Source organism: Myodes glareolus, chromosome 4 (genome assembly GCF_982192425.1).
Source record: "Myodes glareolus chromosome 4, mMyoGla1.1, whole genome shotgun sequence".
NCBI classification, from domain to species: Eukaryota; Metazoa; Chordata; class Mammalia; order Rodentia; family Cricetidae; genus Myodes; species Myodes glareolus.
This window is the reverse complement of record NC_142029.1, coordinates 54,321,015-54,341,549: the sequence shown is the minus strand read 5'-3', so window position 1 is coordinate 54,341,549 and position 20,535 is coordinate 54,321,015. Positions and strand designations below refer to the sequence as shown.

The following is a 20,535-nucleotide window of genomic DNA, read 5'->3' as shown; positions in this document are numbered from 1 at the left end:
AGTGTCTGAATTGCATTGGCCTCATTTCCAAGCCACACAGAGCCAGCCAAGGCGATGCAAGTGGGGATTGAGAAAACTGGTAGGAAAAACAATCCTTATCATCCAGTTTCATAATGCACTTAACACTTTCTTCTGAGCATTTGTGGACGATTCATACAGCACGGAGAATGTAATCCGCACAAACATACCCACTAATTTCCATGCATTTCCATTGTGTTCTGCTGTTGCATGCAAGCTGGTATTAGCTACAAATAAGCATGTTTGCTTGAGCATATTCATTCAGTGACCCTTATGTTTGTGACTTTTATTATATGTTTAGAAAAAGTCCAGCAATTTCTGTTTTTGAAAACAAAGTGCCAATAAATGAAACCCTAAGCTATTTTTAAAGACACCTACCCATCTTTATTCTTTTCTTTTCCTTTGCTCTGTGTGTTTAACAGTATTTGAGAGTAGCAGAAATATCATACATTGGTAAATTAAGTCACTTTATAAAAACCAATTCTTCCAATGGTTTTAATAGAATATATCTTGGGAAATATGTTCCCTGGGCCCTAATTCAATTCCTTCTTTTATATCTTGGAGCTGATAGCACTATTGTTTGTAACTTTTAGTCTGATATTTCTCCATGTTTTAAATACAAAATACAATTTTAAAATGTAAATAGGAATATTGTATATTATAAAATTCTGTAATTGGTCATCTCTGAAATTACAACGCCAAAGTTACACATACTTGCATTTTTATTAAAAATAAGAAGTATGGTAGATTGCATAAGGTTCTAGGTTCGGCCCTGGAAGCAAGCTAATATGTGTGTGTGTGTGTGTGTGTAGAGAAATAAATTATCAAATACAAAGAAGAAACTTTTAGAGACAGGAATATTTATTGAAGTATTACTAGTATATAGCTTTTCTAGCTAAAGAAAAAGCCAGAAAGTGTAAGAAGTTTATTTACCCCCTCAGTGTTCATCATTTATATTAAAGACAAAGCTGTACAGTGGATGTAATTCTACTATGGAGTAGATCATAAAATTCAGGCCATATAACTGATTTTCTCAAGTGTACAGTCTGGTTGCTCTTTCTAACTTAATGGTCAGTGAAGAGTGGACAGAGAAAACAGATTTGATGGTGGTATATAGGCTCGAAGTGCATACACCTCTTGAAAATGGCCTTAAGTAACTCAGCATAATAAACATTTAAAAACTAAAAACAAAACAAAACCCCACAAGTTGATTTGAACATCAGCTGGAGGACAGGTTGAACTGGTGGACAACACAGGGAGCTAACAAGCTAGAGGCAACCATCTTGATTAAAGGCAACACTGAGAGGATGGTTTCTAAAGTACATTGTACAGAACAGATTAATTCGAGATCAGGGAGAAACTGGTTCTAAATCGGGAATATTGAGCAAAAGGCGTAATGTGAAAAAGGTGATTGATTCAGAAAGAAAAGCCCGAATTCACGAGCAGGGAGTTCATCACATTCAAGACATGCCATAACTAGGCATGTTAGAAAAGACATGTTTAACACTTTTATTTGTAAAGAATTTTCCCTCACTAAGAAGACGGGAGAAGTAACATATCAGCAAGTAATAATGATTGTAATTGCCATTTTTAGAGACTGGTAGTCATTATGCTAAGCAGATTTCACATTTACCAACTCCAGGAGCAAAAGTGTAAGCATTCGAGAAGTTAAATAATTTGTCCACTGCCGTGTACCTTTAAAGAGAACCGGCTTTCCTATCAAGATCTGTCTACTTGCAGATTCAAAACCAAACTTTGTTGTTGGATGGCCCTGGGTTGAACTCTTGCCTCAGACTTGTAACCTGTGTGACCGACATATTACTTATTCATTCTGTAATATCAAAGCTCACTGTGTCAGGTGCCTTGTTACCATGGCTACCTCAAAGAACTCACTGTTCAGGAAAGGACATAAATAAGAAAAGGAGCATTGCAGTATGTGGTGTCGGCAGTACTGTGTAAATCAGCTAAGGAGGATGGCAGTGCACAAAGATACCTGTTTTTCAGAAACCTTGGCAGCTTGCACTGGTAGCTGGGCTACATCTATGGGTAAACGAAACTGACCTTTGTGTGATTCCTCATTTAGTGCCTGAGTACTGAATTGTTCTTGAAGAAGGTATAATATTAATTTCTCTGTGTTTTGGTTTCCTCAAGTTTAAGAGGGGGATAATAGCTGTCTTATAGGATCATTGTAAAACTTAGTAAGTTAACAAGCAGAAAAAGACACAAACATGTCTGGCACACAGTGAGGGCTCAGGAAATGGGGCTTGCTGCATTAATGGCACTGCCTGTCTGTAAAGGGCATCGGATGTGGAGGGATTCCTGTTGAAACTTTTAAAAGACTCTCTTGGTTACATCACTGTTGTTGCCACTTTTATTTCTAAAAACAACGGGAAAAATAATAAAATAGAGTATCAAATCAAAGGAAAGAGATGCTACAGTTCAGTATCTTGGGAATCAGGCTGAGCTCTTGGTTTCATTCTCTTTTAAGATCCTAGAGACTTTCTCCTTATATAATTTCTTTATGCTTAACTTAAAGGAAAAGTGCTATAATGTATATGGAACTAGGGATTTTCACAATATCCTCTACCCTTTAGCAATAATAAAATATCTTTTGATGATAATGTGCAAGTCAGGAGAGTTAGAAGATAGATCTGTTTTCTTGGAAACATTATTTAAGGATCTGATAAAAATCTTTAGAAACTTAAACTTTTCATTGAATTTAGTAAAAACGTCCCCCAGTGTAAAACACGAAAAAAAGGAGGGGGAAATATCATTGTTCCTTACAGTAACGGCCAAGAATTCTGTGGCATTCCCATCCCAGGGCTCAGGTAAAGGTGTTTGTGTTTTCCAGAGCAGAAATGCAAGTCGGTTTAAAGAGAGAGGTGCTGAGGACAACAGCAGACAGGCAGAGGTTTTTCAGGAGTCTTTGAGCCTGTAGTCCCCTCCACCAGCCATGACTGCTTTGCCATTCAACATGCCAACTATATCCCAAAGCTGGTTCTCCTCTCAGTTCTAGTGCTGGTTAGGACAGAGGTTCGTTCACATTCACAGTCAGGAAAAGTTGTTGATTTCTGAAAGCCTAATTAACTGAGTCTCAGGTAAAGGCATTGTGATGCTAGAATTGCTCTGTTCATCTTAGACTGGGGGCTTTCTGCTTTGTTACTGCCCCTCCACAAGGGCTTTTTTAGATACTTTTTTTTCTTAATTATCCCTTCCCTGTCAATTATTTATAATTGTGGGTGTTTTGCGTATGCGTAAGTCTGTGCACCATGTGCCTGCCTAGTGTCTGTGGAGGTCAGAAGAGGGCTTAGATCTGGAGTTAGGGCTTGGAACTGAAATTAACGATAGTTGTGAGCCACCACATGGGTGCTGGAAATTGAATCCAGGTCCTTTGGAAGCGCAGCTTGTTAACTGCTCAGCCATCTCTCCAGCCTTCTCTATGAATTTTTAAGACGCAGATACATTGTATATCTGTTTTTGTATTCTTTACACATAAAGTTTGTTTCAAATGCATGACCTCCATGCAATTCAGGTTCATTCCTAGAGCCCTGAATGGCCAGAGCTTTCCTTGAAGCTCATGTCCACATTGAAAGGTACGGACACAGCAAAAATGTGGGTTCTGTTAGGACAGAGAGAGGTAAGGAGTGAGCCAGTGTTGGGTAGGTGAGCAATTGAGGTCATTATTGAAGCTTAGAACAACAGATCATTTTCCCATCAGCAGGCAAATTACAGAATCAGTTCAGATCAGGATTTTTTATTTTAACTACAGTACTCTATCCCCTAGAGTGGTTGTCCATTTTTTAATTCATTCTGGAAGTAACTAGAAAATAAAACATCTTGGGTATTAGTGTTCTACTGTCACAGTTCAAATACTTCATGTTTATTAGCTGTGTTAGCATTTGATCTTTTGGACTTATGTACTTCATAGCTAAAAGAGGGTATAGTGTATAGTTCATTTGTTTCTGGCAGGTAGGATTACAATATAACAACAAATAAAACACTTAAATCACCAAGAACGTCATCTTTGTAAATGTGAGGTTCCTGTCACTATTTGATTCCCTTTTTGAAAATACTAACTCAAGTCTTAGGAATTCATGGTCTACAGAATACAAAATTATTAATTTAAAATGCATCAACTCCATCTCAAAAGTTATTTTTCACAGAATAGATGCTACAGTTGGCAAAAGTAAGAGCTATATTCAGGTGTGGGGCAACTCTATACACTATAATTTACATTAAGACTGAAGGAAAATCATAATTTAAATGGTTTGTTATATGTATTGTTTGCAGAAAAGTTTAATATTAAGTGCAAAGAAAATTTATAGGTTGGTTTCAGTTTCATGACTGTGACCAGAAGCTGACATTTGTGAAAATTAAAGGTAAGATGTTCATGTATGTTTTCTTCATTTCCTAGGATAAATCCATTAGTACAAGTTTGCCTGTCTTAGATTTAATAGATGCCATTGCACCAAATGCAGTTCGTCCAGAAATGATCAAGAGAGAAAACCTTACTGATGAGGACAAACTGAACAATGCTAAGTAAGTTTATATCAGACCACACTGATCTTCTCAAAGTCATGACCTAAAATACTTACAGGAACGTTTTTATCTTTCAAAGTACAATTCGTATGCAGAATATGATTTTTAAAAAATCACATCCTTAATCTTTTTGTAAAGTTAATCTCATTAAAAAAAAGGATTCTTCTGTTTAAAATGTATTAAGTAGACATGTAAAACATGGTAGACAACAAATCCCAAGGTATCTTTCTTCTCTTTTCAAGATATGCCATTTCAGTTGCTCGGAAGATTGGTGCCCGGATATATGCATTACCTGATGACCTCGTGGAAGTAAAACCAAAGATGGTCATGACAGTGTTTGCCTGCCTAATGGGAAAAGGACTGAACAGAATAAAATAATGAAGCATTTACTATGATCTGCCACATTAAACACATTGAATGTCTCAGTTTACAGAATTTTGAATTGTAGTGGGTATAAAATCAGTACCTGTATGCTCAAAATAGTTCTGTATTTAGTAATGAATAACATTTTGTCCATACTAGTTAGAATTTCTCAATCTTTTTGATTACTTTAACAATCAATACCAAGACAGGAACATCTTATCAAGCTGCTATTTCAAAATTAAATTATTGTATTTCCTAGAGGTCTTATAAAATAAGACTAAGCCTTCTTTTTCATAGCTCAGAAAAGATCTGTATAAAGCTTTGTCAGGTCCTGCTATTAAATGTGTTTGGATTTTTGAAGTGTTATTTAATTTTGATCACAAATGTACCTAAAGTCATAGTCCAACTCAGTCCCTTTTTTCCCCTCTGTAAAGGGGTCTAAAACTGTAACCTTGCTGTAAATTTCTATCTCGCATATAAATTTAAAGGGATAAATATGGCTCACCAACATAAAACTTTTTTAATATGAAAACTAATTCTTGAATAAACCCTAAGGTTCACTCTCTTGCATAAGTTGTAGGAACATTTTACTTAAAGTTTGATTGTAATTGCATTGCACATGTCCTAGTTTGATAATATGGCATTATTTCTGGCATGTAGCATAATACTATATGTTGGTAAGATGCTACATATATGTATTTCCCTATATCATCTGAATTGCCCAGATTTTCTCAAATGGTATGTATTAAGCGGTCAGCTAGCCATTAAGTATTTATTTTGCCCCTACAAGATGTGTGATATCTGATATGTGAAGATATCTTTTACAAATATTAATTATGAATGTGTGTATAGTTATTTTTCACCTAATTCATTTCAAATACTTGCAGCCAAACACTGGATAGATCATCCCAACTGACATCAATACTATCCTGTTAGCATCGCATTACACTTGCTAGTTTCATTACTAGCTGTAATGAAGCCGACATAATTAGAATATGCCCACCAAATAACTTCAGTAGAAAGCACATAACAGCTAATGTCCATCATAGTTTCGTGTTTCTCCCAGCCCTGTATAACCTGGAAATGTTTAAGGTTTGTGTTCCTTAGGAAGAGTTAAAACTTGAAACCTCTTTTCCCCAGAATTTTTAGCAGTAGAGAAATTCTGTGGCTCATAGTGGAAGCCAGAAATACGCTCCCACCTTCCACTTTAGTGCCAGTGAGCTCTCCTACTATGCGGCAAAAGTGCTTCGCCTATCCCTGTGAGAATGAGTTGTCTACTTCCTCCTCCCCTGGTCAAAGCATATATGTTAAGGGTGAGAGTGTCTGTGTGTTTAGGGTAGACCTTTTTTTAAATGAAATACTAACAGGTGGGGTTCTTAAATATATTCTTCTACAAGAGATTTCTTTGCCTTTTATATTTTGATGATTGTTTTCTTATATGAAGATGTAAGTAGGCTTTTGCTCTTCTGAGAATATTTAAATCATGCTTCTCTGATTTTTTTCACCATCATATTTACTAAGATAATCTGATTGACATAGAATTTAGTACTTTAAGGCATTCTTTTTCTCACAAAGTATATTTAATAAAATGCTGTGTATGTAGAATGTGTATTTGTGTATTCATTTTCTTTAAAGAAATCTATAGAGCCTTCAATATTGGTCTGTAATAAACTTATTTACCACAAAAGAATACAACACCTAAATGAAGTAATACAAAAACTTTATTTCTTTGGAGTCAGGTTTCTTCTTCTTTCATTTAAGGAATAATTTAAGGGCTGGAGAGATAGCTCAATAGTTACGAGCACCGGCTGCTCTTCCAGAAGGCCCCGGTTCAATTCCCAGCACCTGCATGGCAGTTCCCAACTGTCTGTAACTCCAGTTCCAGGGGATCCGGCATCTTTACACAGACAGACATGCAGGCAAACCACCAATGCACATAAAATAAAAACAAATTTTTTAAGAAAGAAAAATTAAAATTCTAAAATTGTACTGTTTTTATCACTGTGTGTGTGGATGGTGTGTGTCAATGGGCAGGCAGGCATTATACGTGTGGAGGCCAGAAGACAGATTTGCGGAGTCTGTTTTCCCTTACACCTTTATGGGAATAAACTCAGGTTTTCACCAGGAGGTGGTGGTGCACACCTTTAATCCCAGCACTTGAGAGGCGGAGGCAGGCGACTCCAGAGGCCAACCTGGTCTAAGGAGCAAGTTCCAGGACAACCAGGGCAACACTGAGAAACCCAGTCTTGAACAATCATCAAAAACAAAAACTAAGGTCTTCAAGTTTACACAAACCGCACTTTTATTCGTTGAGCCGTCTCACTGGCCCTCATATGAGAAATTTTATTAGCGACTACCTACGTGACTATTACACATTTAGTTTGTGATGAAATCATTTGGATAAGTAAAATTCACTAGCACAAATTTGTTGTCTCCAGTGTTTAAATACTACATGAGATTCTTGGGATTCAGCTAAGAAAAAAAAAAAAAAAAAAAGGACAGTCTTTTGACCTAAATTCTAGTGGCGACAGTCAGTCAACAAAGAAATAGCAGTAAGTAAAGCAAGAAAGGAGTAGTGATAATGGACGGAAGAAGCAGGAGGATGTGCTACAGTCTGACTTGGGAGCTGAGGGGAGATTATTTGGGTACTTAGGCGAGGGGGTTTTGTTTTGGGCTGTGCACAGCAGGGAAACAAATTCAGATAGAGTCTTGTAGGCCCCGTGAGAAAGAAACAGACAAAAGTGACCCTGGATCAGTACAGGGAGGAGGATGTTGAAAAATATGTGTAGGATCTACCTTGTGATCTAATTTCCCTTTTCTTGAGTTGTGATTGCCTTTTTTTTTATATACCTGTGACTTGAGGGAGTGGCTTGAAGTAATGTTACTTCTGAGTTTTGCATTCCATTGTTCATCATAACTCCACTCCTGGGCTGTAGCATGAATTCTAATTGGACTTAATAAATAAAACCTGAGTCAGATATTAGGGGATGAAAGCTGAGAGATCACAGAATCAGTGCAGTCAGCCACTAGAGAGACCTTTTACAAAAACTACCAATGCTCAGACGGTGGGATGATCGTGTCCTCAGACTGCATTAAGCTCCTGTCTCCTCCCTCCTCCTGCCTTGTATTCCTCTCTCTGACCAGCTGCTCCTGTCTCCACCTCCCAAGTGCTGGGATCACCTTTGTGGGAACTCTGTTTCTCTTCTAGACAGATTCAATCTCACGTAAGCCAGGGTGGTCTTGAACCAACAGAGATCCCAGTGTCTCTGTCTTCCTGAGTCCTGGGCTTAAAGGTATGCACCACTACTCCCTGGCGTCTAGTGGTTTAGCTCTGCACTCTGATCTTCAGGTGAGCTTTATTTGTTAAAACACAAACAAAACATCACTACACTGGTCTTCATATCATATATGCAAAATATGTAAGTGATGTTTGAATGATCTAGTTTGTGCTGGTCAAGCAGTTTACTAGAGAAGAAGAAAAAATAAGATAGTCTGTAACAAAGACCATCCAAAAACCTGAAGTGTAACACCAGATTGCCCGAGGTAGACTCTCTAATGCTTTAGAAGTTCTCCTAAGATTACTACCAAAGTGGGATGGAATTCTTTCAAATCTTAGAAATTAATCCAGGCCCTATGGCAGTTCTTTGGACAAAGAATCTGTGTATAGGGCTGTGAACCATTTGAATTCTTTAACTTCAAACAGTGAAACTTTGGATAGGCCAGGGTCAGAGTTCTGCTGACTGAACATTTGCGGATCGATAAGATGATGCATTTTCATGTTTCCACTGGACTCACCATGAGTCACTTGGAAATTTCACCAAATACAAAAACTTGGAACTGTATTACAGAATAATAGGGAGATTATCTAGAAACCAAAAACAGAATGACTCTAGAGGCTATTTTAAAGTAAACATATAGAAAAATGCTTGAAAAGGTGTCTTTGGAATCTACTAAGGCCTTTTAGTAGATTTTAGATCTTCTAAAGAGAATGTTGATTTTAAAAATTGATGGAGGAGGGTTATCTGTCTATTGTATTATTTTCATTGGTCAATAAAGAGACTGCCTTGGCCCCTTGATAGGACAGAAAATTAGGTAGGCGGAGAAAACAGAACAGAATGCTGGGAAGAGGGCTATGAGGCAGATGCCATGGAACCAGCCGCCAGGTCAGACATGCTGAATCTCTCCCGGTAAGCCACGACCTCGTGATGCAATACAGATTATTAGAAATGGGTTAATCAAGATGTGAGAGTTAGCCAGTAACTAACTCTCTAGAGATAATGGGCCAGGCAGTGCTTAAATGAATACAATTTGTGTGTTGTTATTTCTGGGACTAAGCTAGCCGTGCGGGAGCCGGGTGAGGCGAAAAGCAGGCCTGCCCGCAGCTCCTCACTACAGATGGCGCCCAATGTGGGGCACGAACCCACGACCCTGAGATTAAGAGTCTCATGCTCTACCGACTGAGCTAGCCCACAGCCCCTCACTACAAAAAATTAGGAAATTAAAATATTGGTTGAGAAAGAAATGGGACAAAGCAGCCTGAGTGGGAGAGGAAGTATTCCTCTCAAATTTAAGATATTCCTATGTAAATTTATTCCATGTCTTAAAAAATTTAAACCTTAAACACAGAGTTCAGATTTCCTCCCAGAGTAGACTGTAGGAAGCAATAGGAATTATTGAAAATATGTAATTTCAAGTCACACTTGCTGAGTGTCAATCAGCCTCTGCCTAGATAACAAATCTGAACATTAGATGTGATAAATGTAACTAATCCACTGAAAGGACTGTGTGGAGCGTTAAGTCCTAAACTGTGTATACACAATGGGTATAGGTCACCTTTGAATTACATGTGAATGTGTATATATAATGACTTTAGACATATCAGGAATATTAGACCATATTAAAATCACAAGAAAAATTATAAACGGCCTTTAGGAACAAGGGTAATGTAAACACAAACTCCAAAATCAGGTTGCTTGGCCAGGCTCTAGGACAATTCCTCAAAAGCTCAATGGCACACTGCGGTGTATTTACTTTCTGTGCAGCAGCAGCCGCTAATCTGCAACTGCGACCAGGTGGCTCCCAAGCGCCTCCACGGGTTCCTATAGGTGCTGCAGGGGCGCTAGGCGACTGACGAGGGAGGGGCGCGTCAGGCCTGGAGCCCCGCCCATCAGTCCCGCCCCGGCAGACCCCGCCCCCTCGAGGCGGGCTTCGCCGCCAGCCCCGCCCCGGTGTCGTCGCCTCCGCGGGGCTGAGGATGACGTGAGGAGGAGAGAGCGGCCAGCCTCTGCCTCCCGCGGGTGCAGTCGGGCCAGCGGTCACCACAGCCCCGGAGCCTGACGTGCCGCGAAGCTCAGCGCCGAGCTCCTCGGCCGGCGGCCCCCTCACTCCCTCCCAGGCCGGGCCGCCCCTTGCGCGGCCCCCGCGGCTCCTGGCACGGCCCCGCGCTCTGCTGCCGCCCTGGCGCGCTCCACTCTGTCGTCCCCGGACGGGCGCGGACCAGCTCGACCGGGGCGTCGGCGGCTGGGCAGAGGGCGCTGGCCCCGGGGTCGCGCCGGCGCGGCCACCAACCTGGGGCTGTCCGTGGAGGGCGAGTGCTGGTTCCGGGGCGAGGCGACGCCCTTCGGGGCCAACGGGCCGCATGCAGATGTGGCCGTGGGAACGACTCACCCGTTTTCCAGCTCTGGGGCGGGGCTGGGGTCGGGGTCGGCGCCCATGGGGGCCCAACCTCCGTCTCCCGGCCTACCCCCATCGTGGACCGCGATGATGGCGGCCCTGTACCCGAGCACGGACCTCTCGGGCGTCTCCTCCTCCTCTCTGCCTTCCTCCCCATCCTCCTCGTCGCCCAACGAAGTGATGGCGCTGAAGGATGTGCGGGAGGTGAAGGAGGAGAACACCCTGAATGAGAAGCTTTTCTTGCTGGCCTGCGACAAGGGTGAGAGAGCTAGGCCCCTTCCTCCGCCTCTGGACACCCTAAGACTCACTCCCTGGGTCCTTCCCATGCCTCAACTTACTCCCGACACTCCCGCTTTTTCTTGCGCGATGGCTATTTCCTACCTGGGAGGCCCGCAGGACTTCTGCCTGGTTGAGCAGGAGCCAGCAGGCAGGTAGGGCGGGGGCGGTGGACTCCTGCAGGTGGGATGTTTGGTGGCTAGTTGGGAGCCCTGATCCCAAAGTTACCCCACTGCTGTCACTGACAAACTCCAGGCTGGAGTCCTATCTTTGGGAGTCAGAGGCTAGTTTTGGACCTTCCAACTCGAAAATTCTGTTTATTTCCGTTATGATTTCTCCAATTCATGGGCTGTCACCTTGCGTTTTTGTTTTGTTTTTTAATCTAGAGACTTCTGTTTAGCATCAGACGCCAGTGCCTGCTGCAGTTGAGTTGGAATTAGGTATTCCATTATCCTAAGCAGAAATAATATGAAATCAGGACGAGACAGGAAAAATCCTGCCCTAGTTTCCAAAACTTTCCCTAAACTTATGGAACCCCCTTTGAGTATTGGTATTTAAAAAAAAAAATTAGGGAGAAAGGTTTATTGTTTCAGAGAATTGGTGGAAGCCAAAGGTAATGAAAAATAAGTATAGGCAAAATATGTGCAGTATACTGTTTTTGAATCTAGAAACTGATCACTTTATGGCCACATGAAGAGGTAAATATGCTTTCCAGTGATGCCTTGTTATGAAGGAGTGGGAACCTGATTGCTCTCAGACTGCATTTGGCTCCTAACTGAAAAAAAAGTCCTAAAAAATTGTCATTCCTCAATTCATCAGTTTGTTGTGCAAAGGCTGTGTTCGTTTAGGAAAATCTTGTTCGAACCATGCAGACTTTCAAAACCTAATTTTAGAGGCCACCTTACACTGTGGGAAAGCTAGTTACAGAAGTTTTTGGGTTTGTTTACATATGTTTGCTCAAGTCAACAACAGTCTCCCTAGCCTTTTAAAGCTTTTGAAATAGTTTTTCGTTCTTTACACAACTACACTTGATCTTAGCGAGGCAAAAAGCAATTATTTATGCTTTTTTTGGAAAGCACATTGACATGTAAATAAAGTCCCCTTATATCTGTTGCCAACTCACTTTTATGTTTTACGTGTAACATTAAATAATAAGCATTTTGTTAAAGTCTACCATAGGCATCTTTGACTACTCTTAGAAATATAAAGAAATACAAAATGTATGTCTGTAATGTCACAAAATTTGTGATCTGTAGATTATATAAATTACTTAATTTTCCCCCAAGTGCTTTGCCTGAGTTGTTTCCCTCAAAAATTATCTAAAAGGAGAAGGGAAATGATCATGTTGTGCTATAGCAGTCAAGAACCACTGCTTTTATTCTGGTGAACTGTGTTATTATTTAAACGTATGTTAGGAAAGGGAATTTGATATTCTTGTCAAACTGAGAACAGAGAAGTGTTGTAATGTACTATGATTGGAGCAGGTACTTTTGTGATAAATATATTTAGAATAGTTGCATGAGATTTCTCAAAAGGAGTTTTAATTATAGAAGTTTTATAAACTGTCCATAGTACTTGTTGAAACAGTTTGAGATATCTATATCTGTCTATCTATGGAAACTGGCATCTGATACATATATACATATATATATATTTATATTTATAGCATCATTAAAAGCCTTGGAGATATGTAGAAGTGGAAGAGGGGTTAATGTGCTATAATGAAGAAACTGAAAATTTCTTGCATAAAGTTTTAATTTGCATTTGTTTTAAAAATGAGTTGGAGTTAGAGGACACGTATTTTTATTTATGTTCATAATCACTAATATTGTTAAAACATTTTAATGTCCAAATCAAATATAAAAGTGGAAAAATTCTTGAAATAGCTCTAACTCCCACTTTTACAGTGAAATCTTCATTAGCCCAAATGGCAAACATTTACTAAAGTAGCTTTGGAGTGGAGTGCTCATGCGTTTTGTAGACCACTTCATCTAATGCTCAGAGGGCCTGGGGATATAGCTCAGCGGTCAAGCACTTGCCTAACATAAACAAGGCTCTAGGTTCAACCACCAATACTGCTACTTTAAAATGTATATATTACGTATATGTAATATATATGTATATTCCGTGTAATTTAATCCCACAACTCCATGTATCAGATCTTTTGTTTGTATATGTATATATATGTCAAGCCACTAGTATGCTTTATTGATCTGATTATAGTTGAAGGTTTTAAAATAATTTATGTTAGAAAAGGCATCCATATGTGGATGTACTAGTTGGAAATTAACTCTTATATGTATTAAACTTTGTTTTTTGTATAAATGTAAAAAACAAGCATGGTATCCTTAATGCGGTCAGAAAAATCAACTAGTTACGTTTAATAATCCTCTCTTCATGAATGAACTATTTGTGGTATAGTCTTCTAAAATAACAGCTAGAGATTCTTAAAAGAAAATTTGCAAAAGTGTGGTGGTTGTATGTATTTTAGTGGATGAATGGCGATTTAAAATGAACAGTGTACAGAGCAAGGAGTAAACAAAAATAGGGAAAAGAGAGATTTTATGGTTTGGAATAACTAGCTTTTATGTAAATTAGTTCCATCAATCTATGTAATTGCGTATCCAAGTATTAATCAATTAGTAATGGTTCTTGTGGATCATCAAAATAGATCAGAATCATCTCAAAGCTAACCCTTGGTCCTTTTTTGTATTAAAAATAATAAGGAAAATTGAATTAAAATTTTCTGTACTATTGATGTGCAGCAGAATTTTATATAAATCTACCAAATTTATGTAAACCTACAAAGCTCTTTTTATAGCACCAGCTTACATCTTCACCTCTGTTCTATGGATGTATTCTTGCCAGTATTCAATATGAGAGTGCTTCTAAGCTTCACCAATGTTTATATTGAAGAAGGGTATTTTTTTATTCTTTTTATTGAACTATATATTTTTCTCTGCTCTCCTCCCTCCCTCCCCATCTACCCTCTTTTGTGACCCCCAAACTCCCAATTTACTCAAAAGATCTTGTCTTTTTCTCTTTCCTATGTAGATCCATGTATGTCTCTCCTAGAGTCCTCTTTGTTGTCTAGGTTTTCTGGGGTTGTGTACTGTAGGTTGGGGATTTTTATGTCTAGAAGCCCCTTATGAGTGAGTATATTATATTTGTCTTTCTGGGTCTGGGTTACCTCCCTCAATATGTTTTTTTTCTAGATCTGTCCATTTGCATATAAATTTCAAGGTGTCATTTTTTTAACCACTGTGTAGTACTCCATTGTGTAAATCTATCACATTCTCTTTATCCATTCTTTGGTTGAGGGGCATCTAGGTTGTTTCCAGGTTCTGGCTATTATAAATAATGTTGTTGTGAACATAGTTGAGCACATGTCCTTGTGGTATGACTGGGCATCCTTTGCGTATATACCCAACAGTGGTATTGCTGGGTCTTGAGGTAGATTGTACAGCCACTTTGGAAATCGGTATGGCATTTTATCAGAAAATTAGGAAACTATATACCTCAAGACCCAAATAAAATTCTTACAAAGTATATATGTGAATTCTTTATAGATAGAGAGGCTTTTATTCAGACACAAAAGCTAACTGAACAAGAGCTGCCAATAAATGTGTTGTGTCATTGATATTAAGTAGACCACCATGTTTTTCTTATTGAGAGTTAGTGTGGTAATTAGCCTGTTTGTTTGTGGGAACCTCTGATCTCCCTAAGGCCTCTTGCCTGCTGAAAGGGTAAGTAAAGTTTTAGGAAGCACCTAAACTTAAGTATGTCTTTATTTTTTCTCATTTAAAGTGTTAAGTAGGTGATGCTTTAAAACATAGGTGTGAATGTAAGCCTTTTGATTTGTTGCTATCATTAATTAGTGCTTATGCTGAATAGGGAAGAATGAATATTTACTCTCTGCCAGTGCTGCATGTGGAGTATTAGCAGAAAATTTGTATTTTCATTAGTAGTCCCTTCTGAACATTTCACTGTGGAGTTAGAGAAGGGAGGGGGAGAATTTCACCTGTACCCCGGAGTCATCCTAGTTTGTGTTCTGTCACCGTTGTGGGAGGCTTGCTACGTTATAAGGAAGGATACTTTAAGTTTCTATAGAAGCTCTGTGTACCTCGGGGCTCAGGATGCTTTCAAAATGTGCAGCATTTCCTTGAGAATTGTGCCACTGTTGTGTTAACACTTATTTAATATGCTTGTATGTACTTTCTATTTTTGCTGTTTTGGAAGAGATTTGAAGGGTGCAAGGTTAGAGAAGAGAGTGGTTTGGATGATTTAAATGCAGATTCCTGAGTATTGTTGAGAAGTTTTGTGTTGTTAGGCAGCACCTAATATAAAGATATATACACGGGGACTGGAGAGATAGCACAACTGTTAAGAGCACTGACAGCTCTTCTAGAGGTTCTGAGTTCAGTTCCCAGCAACCACATAACCATCTTTAATGAGATCTGGTGCCCTCTTGTGGCCTGCAGGCAGACATGCAGGTAGAATACTGTATGCATAATAAATAAAAATCTTTTAAAAATGATATGTACGATGAGGAAAATAATTTGCAGAAAGGAGGGATGATAAGAGTATAATTAGCATCAAGAATATTGGGGTTGCTATAGGCATTCTAAACAGCTCACGAAGTATCACTAGTTATAGATCATATGCATTCTGTACAGGGAATCTTCGTAAATCAACAAAGCTGTGAAATGTACTAGTTGAGAAGTGTAGCCATAGAGAGTGGTTCTCACTGACTTTAATGATTGGTGCCTGAGCAGCTAGCTGCCTTACTGGCCTGTGTAGTGATCTCACGGTGCGTTTCTTTTTCCCTTTTTTTAATTTTCTACTCATTGCCATGCTATCAAACTATATACATGAAGTTCTTAATTGTGTTAAGGAATTGGACAAAAAGCTGTTATTAATGAGTTATTGACTACATCAATATTCTTTAGGAATTTTTCTATTATAAATATGTTTTCTTGTGCAGAAGTAAGGAACAGTAGGGTAAAAAAGATGTTATAATTGTGTATATAATAGATCTCTGAGCAAATGTTCAGTTTGTCTTAAATGGCCCATATGACATTTGGAAGATAGGCTGTTCCTAGTACAGAGCACTCTCTCCTGGGAAGTTAAAAACAAACTGTCCAAGTGAAACTTCAGTGTATTATGAGGCTGAAAGATTAAATTTGAATGCACCAGCTCTGTTGTAATCTGAGATTCTCTTGCCCCGTTATTATAAATGTCTTCTTTAGACTAATTCCATCAAAGTTAATGATGTTAAGAAGTCTAAGACTAGGAATAATAGTTTAATATAGGTAATGAAAAATTCAAATACTATTTAGAAGCAATAAATGATAACATTAAAATCCAGAGTGAATGATTAGGACTAAAAGATTCCAGTACCATATCAATTATTTATGAGTTCAGTAGAATTTCTTTGGGTTCCAAAGCTTTTTCCTCATAGTCTGTTTTTAATATTAATTGGGAATTATTTTTTCTTTTGAGACAGACTTTCTCTGTGTAGCCCTGGCTGCCCTGAAACTTGCTCTGTAGACCAGACTGGCCTCAAATTCACAGATCTTGCCTTTGCCTCTGTGTGCTGAGATTAAAGGCATGTGCCACCACTGCCTGCCTTAATTAGGAATATTTTAAGTAAAATGTTATAATTTGCAGTCCAAAAGTTTTTGTAGAAAGTTTGGTTTGAAAAGATTTGTAAACTTTTGACACAAAAGTTTCCCACACTTTACAACTAGCTGCAAGTTCTGTTTGGTTAATATAAAGTTTAAAAACTGGTCAACGTTTTTGGCAGAGTCGGGAGAGCTGGGATTTTTTTAGACAGAATCTTAGTCTCTAGCCCAGTTTGTCCTGGAATTTGCTGTGTAAGTAGCCTAGACTGGCCTCTGACTTGCAACAGTCCTACTGTCTCCCGGGATTTGCAGTGATAGGCACGAGCCCCCACATGTGACAAAACTGACCAGCATTAATGCTGTCATTTCAGTAATGATGAAATTTATCTTCATATGTTGGAAAGTCAGATGAGAAGCCAGTGAGAAAATAGAGAATCATCTTTATAAATAATATTGTACATTTCTCTACTCTACATCTCTTAACATTTATAAGAGTTGGGCAGAGTAAATTTATTGCTAAGGGTCTATGGGATCACCTTGATTTTTTTTTTGTACTATTTATTTGCTGGCCCAGTTTCCAGTGGCTTCCTAGAATTCAGTAAACACTGTGTCCATTGAGGATGTTAGAAAAATCGTAAGATTGATATGCTTTGGATTTTACAGAATGGACTGACGAGGTAGGGCTAGACCATGGGTGACCAACTGATTCATAAGCTAAGTCCAACTCTTTTTCTAAAGTCTGTGAGTTCAGACTGGCTTTTGCATTTTGTATTTCAAATACTTAAAATATTTCTAATTAAAAGAATGGTATTTTAAAACATAAAAATTCTGTAAAATTCAAAAAGCTTTATTGGGGCACATCCTCAATTGTTTTATGTGGTCTGTGCCTGCTTTGGTGCAAACAGGTCTGGGTAATTGTGACTGAGATGTCATGTCCACAAAACCTAGCATATTTTACTGCCTGGCCCCTTTTCAGAACAATTTTGTTGACCCCCTGTGTCAAAGTGTAAAGCATTGTATGAGTAATAATACATAAAAGAGCCCATTGTGAACTGAATCCAAGTTCATTTTGTACAGAGGTAGTTAGTTTAAAGGGTTAGAGGAGTGAGTGGGGGTTTCATAGAGTCAGGGAATGGAAAAATTATAAAACAGCAGGGGAAAATGTACAAAAAGTGGATGGTTTTGAAAAAGTGGGTGGATTTATGTGAAACCAGTGTGGATTTGTTACCTGGCACTAACGGTAGTTAGATAGCTGTCTTTTCAAATGGACCAGGAAATGGGTTCTGTCTTCAGTGTTCAAATGAACCAACAGCCATGACTTTCCTCAGGCGTGCATTTGCAGAGGATCATGCTAGTGATGCATCCTGGAGCTATTAGAAAGCAGGCTAAAGGAAATGTTTTGGTCAAGTCTTATGGGCTATGGAAGCTTCATATGGGGGGAAAAAAGGGACCATTAGCTTGCTTAGGATTTAGTTCAAGAGAAAATCTTCAGTGGTTCTATCAGTTAGGAGGCTGTTTCACTGTCCAAAAGAATTGAAAATAATTTGGATGAGGTTAACTGTGTTCACAGGGACAGGTGAATGAGTGTGGGAGGTGCTTAGAGGTCGTACTGGGATGACTTTCTGTTGCACTGGTGCACCACCTATGGAATAGACTGAAAAATACTTTGTTTTCTTTGTGAACAAAGACAACTAGGGACTGGAGGTGGCAGATAAAGTGTGCGTGTTCTGCAGACATGAAGAATCTCCAGCCTTCGTGTAAAAAGCAGAGTGTATTGATGTTAAGTCTGTAGCCCTGAGCAAATCTATCCCTGGAGCTTGGTGGCAGCCAGTCTAAGCCAGTCAATGAACTCTGAACTCAGGGAGAGATCCTGTCTGGGGCTGAGGGTAGGGGTAGAGAGCAGTAGAGGAAGATACTCAACCCTCTAGCTTCCACATTCAATACACACACACACAAACAGACACACAATTAAAAATAAATTTTTAAAAAACTAACTATACCATCAAAAAAGTAAGCAAATTATATTGCTTTTCCAAAGGCAAGAGATATGACTTCAAGCACCTTGACTATGAAAGGAAAACATCATCTGGTATAGCAGGCATTTTGAGTGTCTGGGCAGTTAGCCTGCTTTCCGTCTTGTTAAGTTTTCTAACCTCTTTTCACATATGCATTCATCCTCAAAGTTAACAACTGTTCTAGTCTTTACGGCATATCACTTGCAGATATAAACTTTAGTAGTGAAGTGACGTTTAAGAAGTAGTAGCTGAAAATATTTCAGGATTAATGAAGCACAAAGACCTTAGATGTGGAAAGTCTATTGAGTTCCAAGAAGGTGAATTTAAATGAGTGACCTCACCTAAATATACCAGGATAGCAAAGCGAAGTTTTATGGGTAGTGTTTTCTTACCCCTATGCTTAAAAACTGATTTGTCTGAAATAGTTTTAACTGTTATTTTTTTAGCAATAGTAATGTAATTTGGCACAGCTCAAGACTAAGAACATTGCTTCTTCAGCGGAATTTAAATGTTAATTAGTGGTATGGGGAAATTATTTCATGACTAGCTTTTTATTCTTGAAACCTAAGGAGATGTATTATTAAGAAAGCTATTATTCAGTTTCTTTTTTAAAACATAGGCAGGTATTTAAAATATTAGGAAGTCTGAAATTTTCACAAATAAATTCTGTTATCTTAGCTGCAATATTGTTTTTCTTATTCATTTAGTCTAATGTTTTCTCTCTGTGTACCATGAAAGTATTTCTTTTCTTGTTCCAGTTTCTACTCTGATTATTCTTTCCCTATTTTTTACTCACAGACATCTAAAGAATAACTACATAAAATCGTTTATCCATTTTGTATTTAAAAAGTAAAATGAAACAAGTATCCCCTTGCTTTCTTTTCTCTAATGAACATTTCCCTTTGGGTTTTTATTTCTCTTTTTTCCTGCACAGTCGCAGCAGGCAAATAAACTGTGCCTTTGGTGACAGTAATTCCCATTGTCCTCATATGACTAACCTTTCTGTGGTCACCTCAGTCAGGGAGAAGATAGCTTGCCTGCTCCTGATAGGTCAAGCAGTCATTCTAGCCCCAACCTGGCATTTTGTGAGCTGGATGGTCCCTGTTTATTAACACTACACTTCACCTTCCTTAACAAGATGGGCTGTGCATGCACATACGTGTGTGTGTGTGTGTGTGTGTGTGTGTGTGTGTGTGTGTGAGAGAGAGAGAGAGAGAGAGAGAGAGAGAGAGAGAGAGAGAGAAGGGAGAAGTAAGAATTTAGGTGCCCTGTCTATATAAACTGTCAAATTCATGCTACTTTTTAAATGTATGCTTTCCCCCTCTTTCTAATATCCTCTCTCCTGGTCTCCATTTTAACCAATATGATGCATGAGTAAATGTGTGTATGAGATCCAAAACTAATTCCTTCTAAGTTTCATTTTATTTTTCTATAAGAGCTGTCTGACTGTATTTTGGGTTATTCTTTATGAAATTGTCCTACATATCTTCTATAAGTTTTTCTCCTTATAACATCAGGTTAAGAATTTTAAGCAAGAAATTTTTATAGCATGATACACATTTATTTTTTCTGCTAGTATTTTATATTTATTGCTTATATGTGTATTATTTTATCAAGGTATACTTTTTTCCAGGAAATGTTCACATTTTCTGTACACATGTCCACATGCAAAGCAAAATTGAGTTTAGGTATTTTAATCTTTTAATTCAGCAGGATAAAAATTTTCTTATACTCATTCTTGTTTAATGTCTTAAATATTAAAGTATGTTTGTATATTGTTATTTAGGTGACTATTATATGGTTAAAAAGATTTTGGAGGAAAACAGTTCAGGTGACTTGAACATAAATTGCGTAGATGTGCTTGGGAGAAATGCTGTTACCATAACTATTGAGAACGAGAGCTTGGATATACTGCAGCTACTTTTGGACTACGGCTGTCAGGTACAAGGCTAGATGATCTTATCCAGTAGCGTCTAAGAAATGTTAGCTATGCCTGCTTTCCTCTTTCCTTCCAGCTTGCTTTCCTT

At 38.5% G+C, this 20,535-nt stretch overlaps 2 protein-coding genes across 8 annotated transcripts in view; both read left to right on the top strand.

Annotated features, from left to right (window-relative positions):
• Window positions 1–6,525, top strand: part of Pls1 (plastin 1) — a 92,250-nt gene extending 85,725 nt beyond the window's left edge. For all 3 annotated transcript variants that reach the window (XM_048452524.3, XM_048452526.3, XM_048452525.3), the window contains exons 15-16: window positions 4,433–4,557; window positions 4,800–6,525. In XM_048452524.3, coding sequence (XP_048308481.1) covers window positions 4,433–4,557; window positions 4,800–4,935 — 261 coding nt within the window. In that variant the 3' untranslated portion in view covers window positions 4,936–6,525. The remainder of the gene's footprint in view (window positions 1–4,432; window positions 4,558–4,799) is intronic.
• Window positions 6,526–8,986: 2,461 nt separating this feature from the next.
• Window positions 8,987–20,535, top strand: part of Trpc1 (transient receptor potential cation channel subfamily C member 1) — a 58,393-nt gene continuing 46,844 nt past the window's right edge. For 2 of the 5 annotated variants that reach the window (XM_048452523.3, XM_048452522.3), the window contains exon 1: window positions 10,685–10,852. In XM_048452523.3, coding sequence (XP_048308480.1) covers window positions 10,820–10,852 — 33 coding nt within the window. In that variant the 5' untranslated portion in view covers window positions 10,685–10,819. Of the gene's footprint in view, window positions 9,108–10,207; window positions 10,853–20,294; window positions 20,450–20,535 lie in introns of those variants that run through there. The other 3 variants (XM_048452520.3, XM_048452521.3, XM_087905474.1) reach the window with 3 other exon arrangements.